This window comes from Drosophila mauritiana, chromosome 3L, assembly GCF_004382145.1.
Source record: "Drosophila mauritiana strain mau12 chromosome 3L, ASM438214v1, whole genome shotgun sequence".
Taxonomy (NCBI): Eukaryota; Metazoa; Arthropoda; class Insecta; order Diptera; family Drosophilidae; genus Drosophila; species Drosophila mauritiana.
In genome coordinates, this window is record NC_046669.1 from 10146337 (window position 1) to 10168033 (window position 21697).

The window sequence follows — 21697 nt, forward strand, 5'->3', positions numbered from 1 at the left end:
ATTTCTTTGTGCCTTGTGCATGCACATAAAGTAGCAAGAGAAAATTAAGGATTTTGATTTATTTTCTAATGCAATAATGTTTCATTCGGAAATGTTCTTTATTACCGTCCTGGCACAAAATCAGCGTTTTGAATAATTATTCCATGAGGTTGCTTTACAGCAGTGTAGCTCATTCCCCGCCCTGTCAACTTCGGTAATGATAAAGTGTTTCATTATGAGCCTGGCAACCCGCTTGTATGGAAATCGTGCAAACTGCTGACAGCAAAGTGCCCCAAAAAAAAAAGTAGGGGAACTGCAGAAATGGGGAAAAGTAGGAGGAGAGGCAGCCAACCTGTTCTGTTGGAGAGGTGTAAAAACTTTTATGGCTTAATTCCGCACTACACTCCATCCTCTTTTGGCAGTGTTGTCAGCAAGTTGGTGGCCTGCCAAGTAAGCTTCCACTTTTCCAGGCTTGAAACTATTAAAGTGTCAAAGTAACATAGTTGCCTCACATTTGCTAGGATTAATTTCTGGAGCTCATCTAATTAAGGTAAGAGGACAGGCTGTCACTTCAAAGTGATCTGTAGAAAGCGTATTTCATTTAAAATCAAAGTATGAATAAGTGCCTTTTAAACTTGTAAGTATTTCTTGATTATTCGTGTGAGTATTTTCTTATTAAAAACAACTACTTTAGTCAGTATGTCGCCATTTGCATGTTATGGGTATATGATCTACGTCTGTCCATCTTGCAGCTATCTTGATTTCCTCCTTCCGACTGCCTCTGTGGATTGTTATTTATGACGGCCATTGGCAGGAAACGGATATGCGTGCTCGGACGTCAACGTGTCACAGTCAGCTGAGGATATCCTAGTGGCCCGAATGCATTGGCATGCAATGCCATTTGGCCGGACGAGTGAGTTGGCCGGCAGACAAATCGTTTCGACCATGTCTGCAGCCCACTCACCAATCGAAGTGCCACCCACATTTTGATGGATGCAGTTGGCCCGTTGTGATAGGTGACTGTCCGAAAGGTCAGTTGGCGAACAGCGATGCTGTCGATAAGGCTCCAAGGTTGAAGGCCGTACAGAAAGGATATTTCAAAAAGCTTACGACAATTTAAATGAAAGGGAATATTAAATTAAAGAATTAAATAAATGTACAATATAAAGACTATTGCATTTTATCATAGTATTTACCGTTTAATGATTAAATATAAGCATGCTTCGCTTAAAATTTTCATTTAGAATAAAGAGCTCTTAAACAAAATTTAGCTAAGAAAATTAATTAAGCATGTCCCAAAATATTTTCGACGAACATTAGGGGTAATTTTGTGGCTGTTGCTGTGGCACAGTCTGTGTCAAAAGTAAGCAACCTTTACAAGTCCATTTAAAGGGCATATTAAGCACACCGGTTGTACTGTGTGTTATGTGTGGTTGCTCCTCCAGTTGTTTGCGTTCCGATGCTGCAGCATGCGTAATGCCCATAAATGTTGTGGTCAGTGTAACTACACCCACATTTCCGACCCCACTTTCACCTAGAAAACCACAGAATAGTAGAGCGACGGAATGAAGTCGCTTTTAATTAATGCCAGACCATATTCAGGGTGCATAATTTTGCGTTTACTATCCAAAAATGGTTGCCGGACCATACGGCCACCCGGCGAGGGGCTAAAATGAAATGTTCCCCCCTTTTCTATTCAATTTTCGGTGGCCATTTTGGCCGCTATTTATGAGCAGTTTAATGCATTAAATGCAATTTCCCTCAATCAGTCGACCCTTGAAAAGTTTGCTTCTACTAACTAGGAGTTTTTAGCAAAATGCTCTTTTAATTGAATTGCCCTTGATCCACTTGTTTGTATTTAATTACATTCATGCCATACATGTTGTTGTATGCCACTAAAATGAGTGTAAATATTTTGCAGGTGATTTAATTAAAATACACTTTAGTAATGAGGTAAAAAGAAATGTGAAATGGTAAAACAAATAAGGTTTCGAAATTAAATTTGTTTTCAAGAGCACAAGAAAAATATTTGTAAATCGCAGAATAACAAGATGAGCTGTCATTTGGTGACCATATTACATTCCGTCACTCGCAAGCACATTCGAATTCATGGCGCACTTTTCACCACTGACTTACACTCAAAAAAAAAAAAAAGCTCGCTTAGCTGTCACCGAAAATCCACTTAAAGTGACTGCCAGCTGTCAAAGTGTCACCTGTTCGAGCCTCGCGGGCAAAATGGCGTAGCCAGCGATCCGAGAAAACCGTGAAAATGGAGCAACAATCGTGCAAATGGCTGAGATAGAACGCAATTGTCACTTCCTTTTTTTCTGATTTTTTCCTCGACCACTTCTAGCATTTCTCTCTTCTTTTTTTTTTTGTATTTTTGTGCTGCTTTTGCCTTTGTGCTGAATTTTCGCGCACAATTGAGAATTTATAAAAAGCGGATGTTGTGTTTTCCGGCGGAAAAAACTTGGCTGCATCCATGGCAAGGAAACTTTTGCAAAAAAAAAAAGGAAATTACAAAAAGAGAAATTATTCGCGTTCACCGGAAGCGAGGCAAACTTGATTCAATTCACAGACGTAAATAAAAAACAGAACGAAGGCGACGGTGGCCAAAAGTCAAGGCAACAACACTGCATCCTTGGTAATCAAAGCGCAATGAAAAGCCGGCTTAAATGCATTTGGGCCAAGGGTAAAAGGAGCCGAGGGAGGGAATGAAAAAGAAACAGCAGAGTAACTCCTCGAATTTAGGGACCTAATCTAATTATATTTTAGTTGCTTCATATTCTTACAATTTTCTTAATATACTAGCTATCAAAAAATAGATAAACATGGATAAATATTTACATCACCATAATATATTTTAATTAAATTATGTGATTTAACCAATATTTTATTTAAATCGCAGTGGTCAGCAACTTAAATTCATTATCAGTCCACTTACATGAATCTAAACATTTAAAAACAATATAATTTATATATATATTAAAATTATGAGTGCAACGCACAACAAAATCATTGAAGTATTTCTAGTGCATATTGGTTTTGCATATAAATAAAAATAGGTTTATGTTACACGCATAAATATTTTCCCACAATTTCCCGCCAAATAACAGTACATGCCATTCTCTATTTATTGGAAATGTATTAAAATCAAGCTTTTGGTTGGCAGAAATTAAATTTTCAATTATGCGCAATGGATTATGTAATTCTGTGCCAAACACTGATTGCATTTAATATTGAATTTCTATGGTATGCAGAATTTTCGTATTATTTTCTATTTTTGCTTGATTTATTTGACATGGCACCCGCAAATTCCCATTTGTTTTTATGGACACCGGTTTTTGAGTCTAGCTCATTTGGAAAATTCGCTGCGATATTAAAATATTTTGCACAGCAATTTGATATTTTGACATGGCGAATGGGGAAATAGCCAAAATGTGTCAGTCTGTGACATAATTGGTTTTGATAAAGCCCATAATGAGGCTCTCTTAAGCAATAACATTTCCTCAATAAATAAACAAAAATAAATATACACGCTTGAAATGCTTTTTTTTGGTGTAACAAACAACACAAGGCTTATCACGTTGATAAGCCGGTTTCTTATCCCCCGGAAAACCCAAATCAAAAGCACCGACAACTTGATCCCATTTACCCGAGAAAAATATCCCCAAAAGAAAGAGAAAAAAGGCAAAAAAAAAAATGGAAACTTCTAAGCCCACACATTGGCTATCAAAATATGCCAAGTTTTCTGGCAATCCAATTGAATTATGTTGCCAAGAATTGTGAGCCGGTCCGAAGGCTGTCAGCCAATTGAAGCAGGTAAATCCAGGTTTTTCTCTCTTTTTTCAACATATTTCATTTCTAGCATCGTCGTTAAATATTCAATATTTCTATGCCTTAACTTTATCAATAAATCAGTTTAATTAGGCGGGACCAAAGAGTTCTTGCTTAATGAATTTTCAATCCGAAAGTTCAGCTCAATATTGGGTCAAACAGTATTTTCATCGTTTTCATTCAAACTTTTGCTACCTTTTCTCTCTCTTGCCGATTTTCCACTTCTGGCCAACTGTTATACGGATTGAACACATTTGGGCCATTATAGTCAGCCTCCTTTTTCGGTGTTACTTGCGTAAAATTTTATGGCCATTTTTGGGCTTTTACGAACCCAGCCAAGTGACTTGCCAAAATAATTATTTTATTTTTATTTTTTGTGTGCCAAGAAATGCCAAAGGAAAATTAAAATTGATTTTACACGGTTGAATGGATAGGATTGTGAGATTGGGTTTACATTTAAGGGGTTATTTGCTAAAGCAGTCAAGCACAGAGTGTATGTGGTAAAGCCCTTAACAATGTAGTCACTCACCCTTAAAGATTAGTAACAATTAGCTAATGCTATCCATAGCATTCTTCAGTAATATGTACAACAAAGTGAATAAACTTTCTTAAATGTGTGCTTTAATAAGCACAATGGACCCTATCCAAGCATTATTATGCAGCTTCAAGTTTCCTTTTGTGAAGCCAAAACATTTAGCCATTATCTGTGCGAATAAACTGTAATCATTGGTGAGTTTTGCAACCGAAGTTTTCATTTGAATAAGTTTCGCAAATGTTGGCCATCAACCTAAAGACACACAAAAGTCCCGCAAGATAAGCCAAAAATCTGCAGTGCATAAATTTGCCAAAAAAAAGAATGAAAGGAAACTTTGGCAGAGACACTCGCTCGCTCACACACGGAGTCATGGAACTGAAATTTCTATTTAATAACGCCAAAAGAGAAATTACACTGCAGCACTTCGGTGTCGAGACGGATGTGACTGTGAGTATCTGTGTTGGCTTTCTCCTTTTTATGTGTATATATGTGTGTGTCTGTGTGCATTTGAGTGGAGTTTCAATGGGCATTGTATCACGACTGCATTAATTTATGTACGAAATGGCATGGCAATGGCATTACACTGCGATGCACAGCACGTACCGAATAAAACGATCTCCATGGGGCTGAATCTGCGGCCAAAAGTCAGACAGGCAGAAGGCTCAGACGAGCACACTGCAAGATGCAAAACCAGTCGGAACCGGAAACGAAAACTACGGATGGAGCTGGGACAATGTGGCTTATAAAAGGGTACTGCTAAAAATATTGTGCAACTTGTTTAACAAAAGGAAAAATAATGTATAAGGTGTCTAAAAGTATGCTGCAATAAGTTCGTTGTTCGCAAAGATTTCTCTCAAAATGTAACTTTAAGGCACCATTGAATTTAAGGCATTTTTATATTTTTAATTATTTAGCACTTTAATGATTCATTCCTGATCTAAAATTCCCATATTTCATTTTCTAGTGTTTAAGTGTGCAGCATTTGTGGGCAATACTGATTGCAGGCTCATTATCTCCGTATCCACTTTTGCATACCCACAGGATTTGTATCTGCATCCCTGCACTCAGATTGCACTGGTCGAAATCAGATTTTGCCAGCTTTAAGCTCGGCCAAAACATTTGGCCAAATGTATGCAAACTTTTTCGGTTTCTACGCTTTGCTAATATGGGTTAAAGTGTCCCGTCTGCGTCCTAAACAAACGTCCAAAGGACCTCCACTCAAACAATGGTGATAAAGGGAAGAACCGAGTTCTCTTTGTTTGCTTGTTGCCTATTTCCTTTTATTTCCTGTTTTCAGTTCGCGTTGCCCGCTTCGTAATTTACATCTAAATGGAATGATGGGCGTCGGAGCGGTTGCTCTTTAAACACACATGACTGTTGGTTTTTTAGGGCGAAGTGGGTGTTAGTTTGGATGACGATGGTTTCTCTGATGCCCAGCTTCCTTTTAGCTTTCTGTGGTCTATATTTATTCGAAAGCAAAAAGGGCCAAAGCAAAAGCGTGTGAAAATGGGTAAAGAGCGTGCATTTACCAACTTTAAATATCTCACAGTGGAGGAATTAAAGAGTAATCTTGTTTTAATAGCTGGTAAAATTAAATATGTTTTACTAAACTCTAAAATAAATGTAAGCAAAATAAGGCACTAAAATATTATTATAATTTTATGTAAGTTAAAATTTTGCAAGAAATAACAAGCATTTTGTTTAGTTTCCCAATACTTGAAACTATTTCATTCGTTTTGCAACATTCCTGAACAAACAGAATTCCAAAATCGTTTGCATAATCATAATCCCGCAGACAGATTTGCAGCTTCCTGTCTGAAATTTATGATCAGTGGCTATTATTGTTAATTATTCGGCAGTACAAAGGACCCTAATTCGCAGGGTCACGCCCCCACCTCGATGCAAAAGACGACTGTGCCTGACATTTTCCAGTGTCAAACGCAAATGGAATTTACATTTGAATGACTCTACTCACCTCAATGCAAGTTATGCAACTCAATTTGAATGTTGCACGTCGAGTGGCGAGTCCTTGGCAAAATGGGGGATGGTGGGGGACAGAGTTGTGGGTGAAATCCCATAGTGTGCCACATCCTAGATTACGGGCTAACTGTTTATAATGCACTGGCAGCGAGAGTCTATGCTAATTACGTGTGGAAAAAAAAGAAAAAAAAATGGAGACGCTGCATAATTGAAAAATTAAATATGCCAATGGAAAATTCATTTTGTTTACTCCTACTGCAACTCTTTCCATTGTCAATCGTACAATCGAAATACGCCAATGCAGTTGTATTCATTAATTATTAGCCATAAACTTTTGTCAAATGAAAACCAATTGCTGAATGACATTTATCTCAGGGAAAACTTTTAAAGAGAAATTATTGTATTTATCGCACGCACACGCACACAGATTGTCGCTATCTCTGGATGGCAGTTTATTGTCCCCATAATTTAAAGCGATTTAATCTGCCCGACTTCTCCTGCCTCCGCCGCCTCGTTCACAATGGAAACCAATTAAGTTCTGTCACATCATTTTAATGAAATTAAAATAAAATCAGTACGAATAAATAGGCTCAGGATGGATGGTTGGAAACCGCAGGCTTTGCTTTTTGTCTCAAGGCTGACTTTTTTTTTTTTCAACGACGACAGTTTTAAAATTCAGGGCATGTCCGCCGGCGTCTGACAGGCCCACTCAACCACACTGAGCCACCCACAACCACCCATAGCCACCCACTCACCCACTCACCCACTGACTGACTGACTGACTACATGAACAAGGTGCTGCCGGTTTTGGCTTGCGGCGCCTCAGCTGCTGCATGAATCCTTAAGTGACTATGAACCAAAATAAAAAAAGTAAGAAAAATGTTGAAAAAAGAGATAAATAAAATGAACAACAATATAAAACGGCTAACAGATAACCGATGCCGGCTGAAACTAGACAAAACGCTTAGTCTGCTCAATCCTCTGGAAAATTGCAGAGCAGGGGCGTGCCACCGCCCATATCTTGTTTGCTTTCAACACTGTGTGAAGGTCGTGGGCGTGGTGACGTCGAGCTGCTAGAAAGAATTGCCAACTAAGTGTTGAGCATAATAATGAGAATGGCAAATGGAAAACAGACGCATCAACACACGGGGCTAGTAAAATAGATCATCAATCAAATAAAACTCTTTAAGATCATTTTTTTCACAATGTCCTTGATCCTTGAACCATTTTCTTGAACGGATTCTGAATTAACCTTTTAATGGAATAAATTAAATTAAATTCTTAACCCATTACTTATATACCCTCAACTGTGTTTAAGAAATCGCATGTATGAACGCCCGCTGGCATTCTGTTTGCCCAGTTTATCCTCGTCCAACTTTTACTTTTCGCCAGCCGTCTGTTTGTTTTAAATAAATTATGCCTGACTACGAGCTTTATTTAACTTCATCATGTTAACGAGTCGGCTTACTATGGGAAGCCACTCTTCTTTATGCGACACACATTCGAATTGCATATTCTAGTGCGTTAACCGAAATGCAAATGCATTTCCTGTACTTCGTCCCCAGGCAATTAGTCGGCCACTTTGGTGCAATTGGCTAAATTACAAGCGGCTCAATTTAATTTTTCCAGCTTGATACTCTCTTATTTGCGTGTGTGCAAAACTCTCGGCCACAGGAAGTCATTGTCATTTTAGTTTTTTTTTTTTTTTTTTGTGTCTGCATGGCAGTCAAGCGAATTAGCATAAATTATTGCCCTTGCCATTGGGGAATTTTGCTCGCTTTGAGGCCCAAAAGTAAATTTAACATTGTCAAAGGACTTTAAAAATGTGTACGGAAGTCGATTTAAATTAAGAAAAACTTATTGAAATTAATGGTTTTAAGTTTTTAAGGTAATAAATTACATAAAAGTTATTTCAATGCATTTCAAGTAATTTAAGCTTATTATTACTTTAAATTTTAGCTTTAGTAGTTGAAATTAATGTGACATGACAATGCCAAAGTCGTAAATTCCTGTCGTTAACTTAAGCTTAGCGATTATCCCTGATCTGCGCTAATTTCGCAGCAATAATCGCGGCAATTAAATTTACGACCATTTTCGCAGACGGACAAAACGCTCATGAAAACTCGTAAATTGTTTTAGCCCATTTCTAACCCCCATCACGAAGCCATAAAATAGGGCGTGGCACACTTTTTCATATGCTTAAATCACAATATATGCATAAACTAAAGGAGGCAGAAGAAAGTCAGCCATCTGCACAGCTGCCATTAAATATTACGCATACGCAGTGTTAACACTTTATAAACGCATTAGCGTCCTTCCAACATCTTGAATACGGCCAAATATTGTGTATTTTAGTGTGTGTCCCATTTCCCACATTAAAATACAATTTTCAAGCTGTGGGACACGAAAAATTGGAAACAAAAATATGAACGAAAATGGAAGAAAACAAATTCAGACTGGCAAAATATTTATGAGCCAAGAAGGAAAAGAACTGCCCTGACCATTGTTAGCCATAAATCATGCGATTATTGGGCGAAAACACGTGGCCAGATAAAGATAATATACAGAGTGGTTCGCAAATATAAGGTTGGCTAAAAATATATTCAAAGATTTATCATATTGAATTAATTTAGTTCCATTGAAGTATGTATATATATCCTAGCAATCGATTGCCTTTCAAATTCCTTTAAGTTTGCTTAAATGAGCTTAAATGAGGAATCTGTTTTAAGGCTTATAAGTTAGAATAAGTAATTAAATAGTTTAATATTATAATAACTCATTTCTTAATATATTTATTTACGAAACGGACTGTATTGAAGTGGCACAGAGACCTTATAAATGGCTGTGCCACGCCCATACGGCGCAGGACATTAAACTCAATGAGTTGAAATTATTTGCAGCTCTGAAGGTCAACTTAATGCGGACTGAATAAATGGCTGGGGAGTTTGGGGGTAAAAAACAGCCTGAAGTTGGGGATCCATGGTTCAATGGGCTTGTGGGTGTGGCTGCGCGTTCGCCATTAAAGACAACTTCCGCTAACAATAAATTTTCCTTACCCAAGAAGCCTGCTGCCTGAAATGGTTTGGAGGATGCGAAAAGCTTAAGCGCTATTTTTTAGACCGAAAATTATATATTTTAGCAGTTGCTTTCTTTTTTTTAAACCACCCAGCGAGTTGGTGTCGATTAAAATGTTGTATATTTTGCTGCTCTTGTTAGAGAGCTCAGTGGTTTTTGGGTTTTATTTTATTTTAGTCTTATTTTAGGTGCGGCTAAGTGTGCACGGCTGCGTTAATTTGTATGGATTATTTATGGTGGCCGCTGGCAGCAAATGAGGCCACAAAGGAAGTGAAGCTGGCAAAACTCTGGTACGCGGGAAAACCCGGATGAGCTGCAAGTTTTGCGAAAGTTTGCAACCTCACAAGTGCCAAATAAAATTTATGGCTCTATTTTGAAAGTTGGCAGAGCATCGCCCAATGTTTCAGCTCGTACACATTTAATATGCCCAACTGTACAAAATCAATTAACAAGAAATGGAGCCACCAGTTCGACAAGTTCGAATTGATATCAGTTTGATTTTCATCATTGACAGACGATGTTGCTAGTTCTTGTCGTGTTGCAATTTATAAGTTTTACTTATGGCAGTGAGATGAATAACAAAACCTACTCAGGATGTGAGGCTATGACTGCGAAAGATGAGCCAAATTTGGCCATTGTTTTCCAATGTCTTGTTGCAAACTATAATTTAAGTGCAACTCTATCGGATATTATGATAAAGATGGATCAATTTCAACAAGTTTTAGAGCAAATTTCCAACGAAGAGAAATATATACAATCACCTTTTAAAAAAATTGATGACATTTTAGAAATACCTAGTGATCTAACCGGTAAAGATTGCCAATCCAGACGACAAATAATACAAGCCATACGCAGAAAACTGGAATGGTATAATGTTATGGACGATACGGAGTCTACTCTTTTTGATTACGATGATGCCATAAAGCCAGAGATTTCTGAATCTGCCCCGGAGAATGGTGTTTCAAAAATCGAACTAAGAACCGATTTTAATAAAGTTTTAAAAGAGATCCGTTGCCTGCTGGCAAAATCCATACGAAAATCAGGTAAAAAATTAAGCTTTTAATTTATTACCTCTTGTTGGCCCAATCGATTGCGACAATTAAGAAGGCACAAAAGGGAGACAGGTGCGAAAACTGTTCAGAAGGGCGGGGCTACTGACCGACTGAATTTAAATTGTAAATAAATATGTGAGCATCTCTCGCCACAATAGCACGCAATCAACAAGGCTCAAACGAAACTATAAAGCAAAGGTGATTGGTACACCGCAAAAAAAGAAGTTTTTATACTAAGTGCATTTATTTGTAAGAGTTAAAAACTATTTTTGTTTCTTACAGAACCGACCGCTAATGCAACAGAAAGCAATTAATTTGAAAACATGGAATAAATTTTGCCTTTGAATGTATGACTTTTTTCATATGTATTTGCAAGTTACATATTAAATAAATTAATGAATGAATAAATATATAGAAATATATATAAATATAAGAGTATTATGCCGAAAAAGAGAGTTTAAAAATATAATTTATAACAGTGCTTGAAGAACCTGCTGTGCTGGCATAAAAAAGAATGGTCACACGTGTGTGGAGCCCCCTTCGCTTTTCGCCCAGCAGTTTGGCCTCGTTTTTAAATTGAAATCTCTGCAGCCAACACTGGACATTGCCTTCATTTCCCCGCGGACAGAGAAAGGGAGAGTTGTCCCCGCATTTCTCCCGTCCTTGTGGTGCTTTAAATAATTGCTTAGAAGCCGACGAGCAGACTCAGTGGTAACAATAATAACCGCCCAAGCACTCCGACTATGATAATAATAGCAAATAGAACCTGCCGCAGATGGAAATGCCACTCGGACAGACGCCGCTCCCCTTTCTCCTACTTTCCCACATAAGCCTTTGGCTTATGACCCCCACTGCAAATGCATTTCACTTACTACACACACACACATACTCGTATAGTAGAGAAAGTAAGGGCCAGTGGGAGTTTGTGTGTTTATGCTCACTTTTAATGTGCCATATAAAATAATTTAATGACCGGCCAGAGACGAGGGTGTCTCCTGGTAATGAGAAAAACGATTGGAGCCCCACAAAAGCGGGTGGCTGTAAATGATAATAGTGGCATATTATGATGCAGATAGTCATGACAAATGCCCTCGTCGAACTTTAATTGGTAAGCGGACTTGGTCTGAAGCGCCACATAGAAAAGCAATTATATGTGTAATTATAAACTTATCTATTAGCCATTACGAATGGAGTACAATGTATGAATGCCATTTATAAAGTCATAATATCTACAAAGTATAAGTAAACAAATTTACAAAAATTACTAAAAAAAAATCCTACTTAAAAAGTACTGAATACAGTTTTCATTTAAATTAACTCTTTTCCGTTTTTGCTTTCTCTCCTTCTGAATTTTAAATTGTTATTTTTGAATATTTTTCGAGCTTAATCTGCGGAAAATTTTCCATCGTTTCCCTTAAGTCAACCCTAATTAGGTTATTCTTGGCAATCCCTTGCTCAATCCCCTTTTAAAGAGGCCTTAAAAAAAGGAATTAATTTTGCGAAATTTGTAATTTTCTTTTGATTTTCTTAGATTTTTGGTTTTGCTTTCGTTCGTCGTTCCGACTTTTCGTCCTTCCTTACATTTTACTGTCCCGGTCATTTTCTACAAAATAGTTGCGCTTTATTTCCAGGCAACTTCGTCGCTCAAGTGACAGCTGTCCTCACCTCCACTTCCGCTAGAATGTCAATAAAAATTCAATTACGTTTTCCGCCAAAGAAAAGTTACTGCTGAAAATACGTTTTCCTTATAGCCTTCTGTTTCCATTTAAAATTGCCTCTCTTTGTCGAGCGGAATTTGTTTGCCAGCCTGATCGATTTGTGATGCTGGGCCGTGGAAATGTGGAAATCAGAGACTCAGGCACTTATACTTAATGGCCTAATTATGTAACCAAACGCCCACACACAAATAGGCTGAGTAAATAATCATAATAATCAGCATTTCGGCGGAGGGAAAGAAGAAACCATAAACTTCTCGGGGTTCAAATAAAAATAAATTGTGCGACTTGGCTTGGGCAATTTGTCGGAAATGGTTTTATGCTTTGAACACACATGTTTATACTATTTATTTTGTTTTTCTGTTTTTTTTTTTGTGTCTAAATAGTTGGCCAAGTTTATGCTGATGATGCCGAAGGTCGTTGTGCGTTAAACCAAATTTTATGTTACCTTTTATCAGGTGGCATTAAAGAGCTCTTTCACTAAAAATATACATTTTTCCCATCCCTCCAGTAAGCATCAAACTGTTATACTGACTGTAGTGTTATACGGCAAAGGCTGCTGCATACTTACAGGCTCTTTTGCGCAAAATTTCAGTCTCCCTTTGCAAGTGCTCACGTGAGGACGGAAAAACTTTTGCTCATCGCATTCGCCTCGCCATTGGCAAGTCGCGTAAAATTCTCGTGTAAACAGAAAAACCTCACAAATTTTTCAGAAACCACCCCATGTTCTCCACCCCCGCAGAGGGAAAAACCTCAAATTCCTTGGGCTATCCGTATCAATCAACGACTAAAGGCTTAGTGTCCCTTTTGTGATTGTTGTGTGTGCTTTTTGTGTGTGCACTGTGTATTTAGTTGTGCCGGCTTCAATTAGCAGCTTTTCCTCATTCTGCCCGCTGCTCTTGTGTGCGTTAGATTAATGAGGCAAAAGTGTTTTGTCGTGTCGTGCGTTAAATATTTAATACAATATCAAATAAATATTGCATAAGCCGCCTGTCATTTAGCATCTTGTGCCAAAAGCAAAAAAAACGTGTGTTTGTTTCGTGTGTTTACCACAAGTTATTCGGACAGCAAACGGATTCTTTTTTTCACGATTCGCAAGCACGTCGATCAAGTAAGCCTTAGCTATTAAATATCACAGAAATAAAAATGTATCCCATTTGTACATATTTTATTGGACCATTCTTCCGCTTAGATATCTTGAAAATTTTCCCATTTCCCAAACGCATTTAAAACATTTTTATTGCCCATTTTTGGGCTTTACATCCGGCATTAAAACATCTCCTGCGCCAGGTAAAGATAATTTTGATTTGATATTCGTGTAATTTTCCCATTTCTATTGTTGATGGTCTGGCAGGCAATTTCGATTTGCGTTTACCCTTCATTTATTTCCAGCTGGAGATGCAAATAATGGTAGAAATTCCATACTTTTACAGCAACAGGACTCCGGGCCGGTTTTCATTTCAAATTGCTCACATTAAGGGGCCACCCCGGGCATCAGAATCCCCCCTTTTATGGCACCCACATACCCTGTATCTGGGCAAATGTACATACATATATATATCCCCTTATTACCCAGCGCAGAGTACGAAATTAATTGTAACCAAACGTTTTGCTGCTTGCCGCAAACTTACTTTTATACTAGTTCATTTGCCACGCCCCTATCCCCAACGGAATGGACGCACAAAGACAATTAAAAGGGTATACACGCACAGCAACACTGAGAGAAATGGGTTCTGCAGTGATAGTATGTTTAAAAATTAACAATTGCCTTATTTAAGACCTATTTTCAGTGGCATTAAGCCTCTAGAAATTTTCTAGTAAATCATATAATACTTTTTAATTTGAATAACAAAGTTGTTACAACAGTTTTTCCTGTGTGAGCTTATACAAACACGTGCATGTACATGTGGAGCATGAGGTAGCATCCCAACTAAGTAAATAATGCGTAAAACAAGTCAAGCGTTTTACAAACCCACCCATTTCGCCACCCCGTTTCCCGTTAAACAGAGGGGGTTTCCACTGCAAAACGGGGAGTTTTCCCATTTAGCAGCAGAAACAGTCAATTGTAAAATTGCTGCAGCCAACAAAGCGTGGCAAGGAAGCTAAGCGAGTGCTCAGAACGGTTTCCATAGGTAGTTGTTGCCCGATGTTGATGACGGCTAGGATTGCCGGATTCCCGGCACAAGGATCTCCTCCGCATGTAATTCATTATAATGCTGACTGAGGCTGGAAGGCACTGACGGAAGAAGCCAGAAGCAGGAAAAAATATTTGCGCACATGTGGCTAGAGTTTCCATCACTTCAGCGTGCTGCTGTTATTCTTGTTAAGGCTAAAATTGTCTGTCACTTTGAGACTTCCGTCATCTGCAGGATAAAAGCTGTGGGCGAAAATATGCGAGCGAAAAATGAGAACCCACTTTTTTGTTGTTTACTAAATACTTCACGGTCCTCTGTTTATGCAACAAGGATGTCTTTGAAAGTAACAGCGTTGGTTCCCAAAAAGGATACCTATATATTGGGATTGAGAAAATTGGGGATTTTGAAACTAAAAAGTTTCTAAAATTTAAAATTTCGTGACGTGTGAAGATGAAACTTAAAACAAGTTAAAAACTTAACAACGATTGGGAACAATAAACAAATGGCACAAAAAATCAAACTTTTTGTCGCTTATCTTTGTTTGACTTCTTTTCACTTTGACCCACCAAAAAGTTTATTTTTTATTTTTTTATAATGTCCTCGAAAAATGAGCGCCATAAATCATGGGGCGTAAACATGCCACCCCCATTTATCTCGCCTTACAAAGGAAAAACTTGCACCGTAAATTGGTATAAGCAGCAATTACTTAAAAAACTCCGAACTTGACTTGTTTAGCCAACCAATGAAAAACTTTATTGTCAACTATTTTTCCACAGCTCCATTTGCAGTTATTTACATGAGAAGAGACACATTTTTGTTGTGTCTGATATGTATTTTTGTTTTTTATATTTTCTGCATACTTGCGACATCGCATTTTTGCACAAGACTTCTAAACTATATTTCGGACAATATGCAGCATGATATTTTTCATGCTTATTCAACAAAAAAAAATGAGAAGAGATTGCACATACGTTCCTCACAGAATTTCAATAAAATAGAGTAGGAATTTATGTGCACGATATGTTTCCGAGATTCTATGAGCATGTAATTTGTGGATATTTCTGTCACAGTTTATTTGTTCAAAAATGTGCATTGCAGTATGCAGAGATCTAATGGTTTTTTTTATTACTCAACTTATTTTGAAACTAGCTTTTTTAAATTGAATTGCCAAGTAGTATATACTAATATTATTGAATATTGATTTATTTAATTATTATTTTAAATGAGAAGTATTTTATTTCTTCCATTTTATAACTCCTTTTCATATCCTTGCAAATAATTTGTCTTATTATGCTCCCCACTTTCGGGCATCATCCATCTTAATCGCTTTGACTTCTTTGGGTGGTTTTCCTCTCATTTTTCTTCTTTTCCCTTTTCTAATAAGCCTAATGGCAACGCTGTAGCCATTATTTCAAAGAAAAGCGTCTAAATATAATTTATTCCACATAAACTTGATTAAATGCTTCTCTCTACCACTTTCCCCGTTGCATTAGCATACGAAAAGTGGAAATGGAAAAATCCTACTTAAGTTCTTTCCTTCTGAAAAACAGTAAACTTTCCGCACACGCAGACCACATGGAAAAAAAAAAAAAAAACAGCCAAAACAGAAAAGAAATAAACTCCTTTTGTGATGATAATGGCCTGGTTGAAATCCGCTTAGCGAAGGATACTTACATCCTGGCAGCTGCCACCTGCTGCTAGTCCTTCCATTTTGAACCATCTATCTATCAGGCAGTTCGTCGAAAGCCCCATTCAATCAGATATATCATCAATCATGCCCAGCATATTTCCAGCGATGCCGAAACGAATGACTACAAACATTTTTGAACCAGCGCACATCGTAAATGTCGCATTCAAATTACACAGAGAAAATCAGCAAATCGATGCGAAAATTCCGCAAAATTTCAATCATTTGGTTGAATACGATTTCCACGAGAGATGAATTGCTTTTCATTTTGCTCGACATTTGGGTTAACAAACTCATTAGATCTCTTGGCAGAGATACAGGTTCATTAGGACATATAGTAGATACAAAAAAAGTAGCTACAATTCCAACTAAAGGCAGAAAATAATAAGTTATTGTATGATGGAAAACAAAAAGAAAAAACTTAATAAAATTCAGCTACCAATTTGTAATATAATTTTAAGATGTTAGAATTTTTCAACAATTTGTTCAATTTGCGTGATACACTATATATAGATTGCTATCTTTGCTAAATTATCTAATTTTTACCAACTAATGAATATTATATTTTTTGGATTTATTTTGTCGAGTGCATAGTTACGCACCCATTAAGTATGCGCCGTGTGGTTCCACTTCCGCGTATCAATGCCGCCACAATGACGCTGTAGCTGCTGCTGCTGCTGCTGCTCCATTTAGCGTGAAAACATTTAAGCCAACAAAAGCAGATCTCAAACGCACCCACACAAGCGCGCCTCAAAGTGGCATACACCATGTATAAGATATTTTTACTGAAAAAAGAACTGCGGTGATGATGAAGGTCAGGCCGTTGTTACGTTTTTTGGCCTAAACCCCGTGGCCTTTTGCTGTTGTTCTTGTTGCTTCGCATGTAGTTAAATTGTTTTTGCCACTGCTATTGCCCATTGCATCCGCCCTTTCATCTTACATCTCTTTGGCTCTCTTCGGTCATGCGCACTTTGACCTTGCGCGTAGCACAGTTTTTGCTGATGCTGTCTTGGACCTTAGTTGGCCGTATAACAGTTTAACAATTGCAGACTTTTGGGCGCTATTGGACTGATTTTCTGCATTTGCTTTGCTTCCTTTTGTTTTCATAACATGTGTGGCCACAGGACACAGTAAAAATAAATTTTGTTCGAATTTTTTTCCTTTTTTTTTGATTTAGGTATTTGCGCGTCAAATCGCCAATGGCGCCAAATGTTGAAAATGCAGCGCAAAAACCACAAATAATATTGTACGTATGAGTTATGTTCGCAGGATCAACATGCATGGGATTAGGCATTGGTTCGGTGTGAAAAATTCAACTTTTGTAATTTTTTGTGTGAAAAACAAGAAACGGAAAACTAACATACAGTTTGAATTATTATTCTGCCTTATATATGGAACTCTAAAGCAAAAGATGTGCCACTAAATTATAATATAAATAATTATTAACTTTTAAATAAACGAAAATTTTAATTATAACAAAAAAGGTAGATAATTTTGAGATATATCCCAGATGACATGGTTCAGACTCGTAATTTTTCCATTACCACCCTTAAGATGCCATCCAACCCCCAAGAACAGGAATATGTACCCCACTTATTTACTTATGCTGAGTACTGCTTAACCAGCAAATTGTTTCAGTTCTATGCAGTTTCAAACTCGGAAATAATTGGCATTTTGTTGAAATTGGGCTTTTGCAGTGAGAGCAGTGAGTAAATCGCCGTGATTGCCTCTTCAATCCACTTTAATCATTTGAGACTCTCTCTCTAACGTTTTTTATATTATCTTACTTCTGATGATCCTTTTGCCATTTTAATGTCATTTTCATAATACGGCCCGGCACCTTCACATTTTTATTATGTTCAGAGTGGCCTGGGTAAATCTCTTTATCCACCCACCCGACCCTTTTACAAACTTTTATGACGCGCTCTTCAAAGTCACTTTTGCTCACTGTGAAGCTGACATCGCAAATGCGTATTTAATTCCACTTGTGTAGCTTATGCCACGCCCACTCCATTGGGCGTAGCGATTGTTGTTGATGCGTTAACATTAATAAATGTCAGCGCTTTTTCCGCTGCACTGTCAAAAACTTAGACTGCCTCATCTGGATTACATTTTACATAATACACACTTTTGGGCTTTAATACGGATTGTGACGAAAGCTTACGTGTAAATACATTTTTTGAAAATAAGCTACATCTTAAATTGGGTACAAAGCCAATTTATTATCTTAATTTATTTATTTTACGCTTAAATTTAAATTACATTATCATTACCATTAAATAGTTATGATTAAGTACATTACATTTTGACTAATTGTTTTTACTTCCATATCCTATGCCTATTTTTAGTTCCAAATATAAATTTTTCCCAAGTGCGATAACAAACAGATGCTGATTGTCAAAGCTTCTTAAATTAATTAGTGTAATTCTTTATCTCACTCAATCTTGCCGTCTCTTTTACAGACTCTCTGTTTGAAAAGTGGCTGACAAGTAGATTTTCGTCATGGGCCATTTTTCTTGGGGGCTATCGTGACCGAATGGAATTCCTCAGGCATATTGCATGCTTTCGTTTGGACCTTCGCCATAATCGGCTTAAATGCCAGGGAAATGAAAGGAAAATATAGGACGGTCGTCTCCTCAATCAATCACACTAATGATCAATTTCAATTAACTTTAATCTTCAATTAAAAAATCAAATAAATGCACATACACCCAGGGCAGGATGACTTTTTGATTGCCTGCCAATGAGGGGATGGTTGGTAAATTATCCCTTTTGGCCAAACTAAGCTGCAACTTTCTGTGACTAACACACACCCATGAGTTAGCCAGGATTTTCCCTTGGCTTCTCCTCTTTTGCTCGTTCATTTTTTTTCTTTTTCCGCAAACCTCTTGCAAATTTTCGTTCGAGACTAGCAACTTTTCAATTTGCCTCTGATGGGAAATCGGAATGGGGGAAATCCAACTACATATTTGCCTTCAATTTAAGTGATGAGAACATCTCGTTTCAGCCAATTTCCTGGCTCCTCGTCGTCCTTCCTCAAATAACTCAATTATTTATATATTTGCTCGGAATTTGTCGAACTTTAGTCAAGCGAGATAAAAAGAGAGAGGACTCAGCAAACTCGGACTAAGCAGCTCAGCAGAAAGTTTGTTTAACCGATTTATTAAGCAATTAGAAGGGAACTGAAAGGAAATGAATGGGACTACATATTTGCAGTGCTATTTGGAAACTAACCAGACCATTTTCTTCTCTCTAAAACATTTGTTAATTTATGATTTAAACCTAAAAGTCATTCTTTATTTAGTTTGTCAATTGTACGAATGCTTTTTTAGTTAAGCGTATAACTGGCCAAGAATATTAGAAACATAACAAATTGAATAATAATAAATTTAACATGAATAAAAAAAAAACAGAGAAATTCAATTCAAATGACCTTATATAACAAGCAATTGTAGGCACACTTATAGTATGAAAACCAAGTAAAAAAAACGCTGACCTGTTTTTGTCAGCTGCCTAAAAAACCACCAACTTGGGAAAAAAACCAACCAAAATAGAGATGCAAAAAAGCCGCAAAATTGGGACACAAAAACTAAACAAGAAATAAATAAAATACGGGTCGATGGCACTGACATATTCTGCAATCATTTGATTGCAACTTTCAATAAAATGGCAAACAAGACTTGCTCCACATTCAATGGCAAACAAATGAATGCAAATGGCCAGAAGGGCAGCAAAAAAAGCAAAAAAAAAAAAAAGTAGAAAATACCAGCGCTCAAATGGCAGATGATGCGTCCTTCAGTGACTTTCGATATCCTCAGTATCCCACTCATGCGGATACCTACTAAAGGGAAGTAGAAATTAAAAACACTCAAACTGTGTGTTATCCAGTCAGCCACTAGAGGACGAGATTGAAGATTGCCAAAGGACCGGAATCGGACCAAGGATAAGAGCATAAGTCCTGTTGGAAATCATGCAAAAAAAAAAGAGAAGCGCCCAGCTGGGGAAATCAATATTATGCAGACTGACAGACAAGTAGATATCATTCTACCGCTCCATGCGATGAGTGGAATGTGAGTTCAACTGTTGCACAGACACTTGCCACCGGTTGAAATTGCCACTTGACAAATTTCCACGCCCCTTGCACCTCTTCGTACCTCGTGAAACTTTTCCGGGAACTTGGTCCTGCAGGAAAATAACCCAAATATATAAGACCAGAAAAGTTTTCGCTGCCACGGAACCAAGGAACTTGACCAACCATTTCACATGGCTAATCGTCAAATACCATGGACATGCGATCTCGATTCCCCGACATGTCTCTCTCATTAAAAAGTAAAATAAACAAGCGCAAAAAACTTTTTCGAATCAAATGTGAACTGCAAAACTGAAAGCAACAGCCAAAAACAGTGCGGAAAAATAGGGGGGCGAAAAAAAATAGTAGAGCAAAACCACTTGAGAAAGCAGCCAAAGTTTTCCATTTATAACGAGCTCTCTGGTGGAGCTCTCCAGTGGACTTCAGAGGGCGGAGTTCAGGGGGCAAAAGGCTGGATGGATGGCCTGACTGCTGTACAAATAGAAACAGCACCGACCGGCTGGCTTAGTCATAAGCGAGAGTTGAACGCGAGTTTTTGCAAGGACATACACACATGTGCACTGCGAGAATATTTCCCGAGCTAAATAATTGGTGGCCCTCAGTTTTAGGAAAATATTTTGACCCTAAAGATAAGCACAATCTATTTTATCTCCAAATTACTCACATAAATGGTGCTCTAGATTAAACTTCCCCATTAGCAATAGGTATTTTTTTGCAGTGCCACCATTTAGGAGGCCATGTATCTTCTGCTGTCTCATTTTCAATGTGTGCTTGGCAAAACTTTAAATGTGGCGGTAATGAAATTGTTGGCAGCAAATGTTGTCAACACTAATACCTAAATACCACCATACTATATATATACGGGCTGCACATAAGGACCCACACTCAGACAGACATCATCAACACCATTTTATGACATGGTTCCGGTGGAGCGGTATCCTGCAGATTCACCAAAGCCGAAAAGTTCTGCAAAATGCTAACCCAACTGAAACAACATATATTGCCAGCAACTTTAAGTGAAAACTGCTTTGGGCTTAGAGTTACAGATACACTTTGCTGTTGTTTCTTGTTTTTGGCTTACACAGTATGTTAGTCACTTAAGATACCAAGGAAGCATCAAAAGTGTTTTGGAAATGTGATTTTCAATTCGATTATAGGAAAAGTTTTAATGCTATATTAAGGGAACTATAAAAGCGTGTTCTTTAATGGGCTTATAAAAATATCATTAAATCATTAGTTTTATTCAAAGTTATGCAGTAAATTAAAAGGGTTTCAAGCGCAATATCCAGTATTCCTTAAATTATAAAAACAAATGAAACAATATATGCTAGCAATATAAAAGTTAAAGCAAAACTTTTATTTTTCATGACACTCATTCAACCGTGTAATATGAACAAAAAAACAGTTATAAACCGACTGAAAATAATCGATTGCACTTTGAAACCAAACCTATTAGTTAGTTAGTTAGTTAGATGGTTATCTGCGTAAACCAATTACGGAAATAATGTGCGCATGTGTTACCACTAAACGCATTACTAGTTAGAGTTTATTAATTTGGCAGCCATTCTGTCGATGTAAATCAAACGAATTCCATTTCATTCCGTTAATCATC

The 21697-nt window shown here is 37.4% G+C and overlaps 1 protein-coding gene across 1 annotated transcript; it reads left to right on the top strand.

Annotated features, from left to right (window-relative positions):
• Nucleotides 1–10049: 10049 nt before the first annotated feature.
• On the top strand, nt 10050–10832 carry LOC117141648. The gene is made up of 2 exons (XM_033305221.1): nt 10050–10449; nt 10741–10832. The coding sequence occupies exons 1-2, from the start codon at nt 10098–10100 to the stop codon at nt 10770–10772; spliced, it is 384 nt and encodes a 127-aa protein (XP_033161112.1). The 5' UTR covers nt 10050–10097; the 3' UTR covers nt 10773–10832.
• Nucleotides 10833–21697: the final 10865 nt, after the last annotated feature.